The following is a 4,548-nucleotide window of genomic DNA, read 5'->3' on the forward strand; positions in this document are numbered from 1 at the left end:
CGTGATCACAAGAAATCCTACGAGTGTGAACAGTATAAACCCATTTTCCTTTTTAATTTCAAAACTTATTATTGTATGATGCCTATTTCTATTATGAAACTTTTTTTATAATTATATTCCTTTCTTAAAATTCCATAATAATTTTCTCAAGTATTAAAAACTTGGGGGTTACGGATCCTGCGGCCTATGTCCCCTTTTTCGTGCACCACTGCAAGAAGCAAACTTTTAAGTAATACTAGAATCCAACTTTTGAATTGCAAAATAGTACTATCCAAGAAGAAAAATTACACATATGAAGTAATCTCGAAACGAAGTCAAATGTTTGATTCAAATTAATTAGTCAAGCATTAATTGTGGGGGTTGATTTTTTAAAGCGTAAACTGTAAAGAAATTAATAATAGCAACAATAATATAGATTATTGACCAAAAGGAAGGGCACGGATCGAGAGGCTGAAGATGAATATCAACAACCTATGTGCAATGTTCAATGGTTCACAAGTTTCTATTCCCCAAAAAATAAAAATGCAAAGGTTGGCGCAACTTGCAAAAGCTTAATTATATATTCATTCGCTTATCATCATGAGTTGAATTGACTTAAACCCCCGGCATTAAGATAAACTTATAAATTGTGCTTTCAAGGGAGCTCTTGTGTTCTCCATGAGAAATCGATAATATATTACAAGTATTTGTTCAAATTGTTCTGTACATAGTTAATGATGGCATATATATTGTTTTATAAAACTTGCTACGTAAGTTTCACCAAAAAAAAAAAACGCTACGCAAGTCATTGAAATGTCAACATGAGCATCTTGGACTTGTTTATTTGGCCAAAAAAACGTAAGTCTAGTAGAAAATGCAAAAAATAAAATAAAATCAAAACTAGTCACTATCAATTTTTTATATATCAGTAATCACCTTTAACAAACATGGATCATCCTAATCTCAACTGAACCAGATTGCGATATATATATGGCCGCCCACTAGGCACGACATTAATAAATGCACACCATGGGTTAATTTTGTCTCTTTCATGTAGGGACCACAATATTTCCTTAGTAATTAACCCATCATCATCATTAATTTTCAATATCTTGATGCCAAACTAACCCATATGTCACTTTATAAATAAGTGCTCATTAAGAGCTCTCAGAGCACACAAGAACTTCACAACCCTCTGAAAAGAAAACATGAGTTCTTTTGGTGTGTCAGTGGCAGCTCTATGCTGTGCATTGGTGGTGTTGGGAGGAACAATAATATCAGTTTCGTATGGTCAGTTAGATCCTTCGTTTTACAGAAACACTTGTCCAAACGTGCATGCCATTGTAACAGAGGTTGTTTTTAACGCTTTAAGATCTGATACTCGTATTGGTGCCAGTCTCATCAGGCTTCACTTCCACGATTGCTTCGTCCAAGTTTGTGCTTTCTTCATCTCCTTCATTTTATGTTTCAAAAAGTTAATAATACGTACTTGTTTCTGTCACGATGAAGGCATTATTTGGAGAGTAATGCTTCCTTGGCATGGAGTCTGATATTTTTATTTTAGTGAATAGAACTCTTAACAAGCTAGAAAGTAGGATTTTAATAGGTATAAGAGGATGCGTAGATCTCACTGACATTTATACTAATAAAATGGAAGGCATGTACGATATGCATAATTATGTGAGTATGTGATAAAATATGTAAATATTTTGTGTTGGTGGGACAGGGTTGCGATGCATCATTATTGTTGAACAAGACAAACACAATAGACAGCGAGCAAGATGCGTTTCCAAATGTAAACTCAATCAGAGGATTGGATGTCGTCAACAACATTAAATCTGCGGTTGAAGCTGCTTGTCCCGCCACCGTTTCTTGTGCTGATATTCTCTCCATAGCTGCTGAAGTTTCGGTCATTTTGGTACTTTATTTTATATATCTATTTCTCTACGAACAATTATAGCATATATATATATTACCAACTTCGGACGTAAAAAACAACAAATGTACATGTTTTTGAGTCACACGTTTGAAAAATGAATGACAACAGGCGGGTGGTCGGGGATGGGATGTTCCACTGGGAAGGAGGGACAGCACAACGGCCAACAGATCACTGGCCAATACCAACCTTCCTCCTCCCTTCTTCAACCTGGATCAACTCAAAGCCTCCTTTGCTGCTCAGGGCCTCAACACTACTGATCTCGTTGCTCTCTCTGGTATATTGCATATATATCTGTGTGCACTTTTGTGATCTGTGTTTTCTTCTTTTTGCTTAATATTTGGGGTTTACTTTCAGGTGCACACACGTTTGGAAGATCACACTGCAGCAATTTTGTGGACAGATTATACAATTTCAGTGGCACAGGTCAACCTGATCCGACTCTAAACCCATGGTACCTTCAGAAACTGCGTTTGATATGCCCTGAGGATGGAGATGGCACGAACTTGACCAATCTGGACCTGACCACTCCAGACACGTTCGACAGAAACTACTTCATTAACCTTCATTTTAATGCTGGCCTCCTTAACAGTGACCAGGTCTTGTTCTCCACTTCTGGTGCAGACACCATCCCCATTGTCAATAGCTTCGCTTTCGACCAAGGCCTTTTCTTCTCTCACTTTGCTGCTTCCATGATCAAAATGGGTAATATCAGCCCCTTGACTGGTTCTCAAGGCCAAATTCGATCCCACTGTAATTTCGTCAATTCAGATTCCTCTCGATTCAGTGCTGTCGCAGCTACCAAAGGATCTGATGATGCTCTTGTTAGCTCAATCTAAATAACATGATCATGTGTCGATTCATTATATATATCTATGTAGGTGTGTGCGCGCCCCATGTACCTGTGCTTTGTTATGTATGGCCATAATAATTTATTATTATGCCGCTAATAATAATATCAACTTTCGTATGTGTTTGTGTTTTTCATCTTTTGCGCCTTAAGACAAATCCTTAGCTGTGTTTCTTACATATTTAGTTTTCACATGAAAGGAAAGCAAAGTGTGGTGCAGTTAATAATAATTTGATCATGACAAGATGTTGGGTGGGGTAACAGCACAATGCGGATAGAAAGAGTTTGGAAAAAGTGAATTGTATTACTCCCTCCGATCCTATAAACAAACTTCAAATATCCAAATCATGTTAAGTTAAAGTTAGTTAAAAATAATAAATAGATTAAAAATGTATTTTTGTTTTTCAAATTTGTCCTTATTTTTTAAGAGAGTAAATGAGAGAAGCAATAAATGAAAAAATGATGAAAGAGAATATAAGAAAGTAATATTAATAAGAGAGAAAAAGTACTAAATATAATGAACTAAGAACAAAATAGAAAAAAAATAATAAATACTCGAACAAACTAAAAAATGAAACTTATATTTTGGATCATACCCCTCTTAAAAAATAAAGCTTATATATAGGACTGGAGGAAGTACATCTTATTGGTGGGATCAATTTTGGTGCTTATCGCTATGCTACGCTGCGAATCTACCTCAGTAAGATACAATTTCAACAAATCAAATTTTATTTATGTTTTTTAAAAAAATTATGGTTAAAATATTATCTTTATTTTAAATTTTATACACATTAAAATATTAAACTATTAAAATATAAAAATAAAATTATATTAAATTTAGACTGTTCAATTTTGATTTAAATAAAATGAAGAGACTCAATTTATTCATCCACTTTTATATGAATTGAATATTTAACCATTTACATAGGATTTTGGATGGTCCAAATTACATTACAGTGTGCATGTCATTGAGGCGAGCACTAAATGAGGATACGAATACTTATATTTGAAAAACAAATGCTTCTCTAAAAGATGCTGGAGAGGGAGTATTTACTTAAAAGTTAGGTAAGAGTCATGGCATATTAATTAACCAGGTAGATGATAAAATATTAACACAGTCTGAGTCACAGCATATTAAAGTGATAAGGAATTTGGCATGGAATATGGCATCTAAGACGGGTGAATTAGTTAATTAATTAATTAATGGATATATATATTTCAGATTAAATGTATGCCTAACCACTCCCAAAAACTTCGAGGAATGGCCTCCCTAACAGCGACCATCTCTTGTTCTCCACACGCCATCCATCACAATCTCGCATTTGTCAATTTTCCGGATAATCCATGGATGCGCCCAGTGTGTCTGGGATTTTTGCTATTTCAATTAATTTTAATGCAGGAAAACAATGAGAATAACAGAAAATTATTTCAGTTGTAAAAAAAAAAATCACTAATAAACTCCTTTTTTGTGTTTTTCAGATTTATGTGAATTGTTAACTTCATTATATACTCCTCTGGTTCTGTTTATAAAGTAGATAAATAACTTTTTATTTTATTTACAAATCATTTCATTAATTTTTTAATATCAATGTATCATTTCACCCTTTATTAATCATCATGTAAATTGTTATTTTTAAGACAATTAAATAAGAATAAAATTAGAAAATTATTAAATTTTAAGACAATATTAATGAGGTTTAAGATTTTTTTATTCTAATAAAAGATATTGAGAGTGGCAATAAATGTGATAGATGAGATGAGTGAGTGCGTGTGTTGAACACAA

The 4,548-nt window shown here is 33.6% G+C and overlaps 1 protein-coding gene across 1 annotated transcript; it reads left to right on the forward strand.

Moving 5' to 3' along the window:
• Positions 1-1,187: 1,187 nt before the first annotated feature.
• Positions 1,188-2,877, forward strand: LOC114750774 (peroxidase A2-like). The gene is made up of 4 exons (XM_028939382.1): positions 1,188-1,412; positions 1,706-1,897; positions 2,027-2,192; positions 2,273-2,877. The coding sequence occupies exons 1-4, from the start codon at positions 1,188-1,190 to the stop codon at positions 2,752-2,754; spliced, it is 1,065 nt and encodes a 354-aa protein (XP_028795215.1). The 3' UTR covers positions 2,755-2,877.
• The last annotated feature ends 1,671 nt before the right edge of the window (positions 2,878-4,548 follow it).

This window comes from Neltuma alba, unplaced genomic scaffold (assembly GCF_004799145.2).
Source record: "Neltuma alba isolate B1F8T4 unplaced genomic scaffold, ASM479914v2 tig00001122_pilon, whole genome shotgun sequence".
Lineage (NCBI taxonomy): Eukaryota > Viridiplantae > Streptophyta > Magnoliopsida > Fabales > Fabaceae > Neltuma > Neltuma alba.

What these genes read in the sequence shown, in the direction of transcription:
- LOC114750774 (XM_028939382.1), top strand. Translation starts at nt 1,188, where the DNA reads ATGAGTTCTTTTGGTGTGTCAGTGGCAGCTCTATGCTGTGCATTGGTG. An exon ending in TCCACGATTGCTTCGTCCAA is followed by an intron (nt 1,413 to 1,705) that starts GTTTGTGCTTTC and finishes TTGGTGGGACAG; the next exon opens with GGTTGCGATGCATCATTATT. An exon ending in CTGAAGTTTCGGTCATTTTG is followed by an intron (nt 1,898 to 2,026) that starts GTACTTTATTTT and finishes GAATGACAACAG; the next exon opens with GCGGGTGGTCGGGGATGGGA.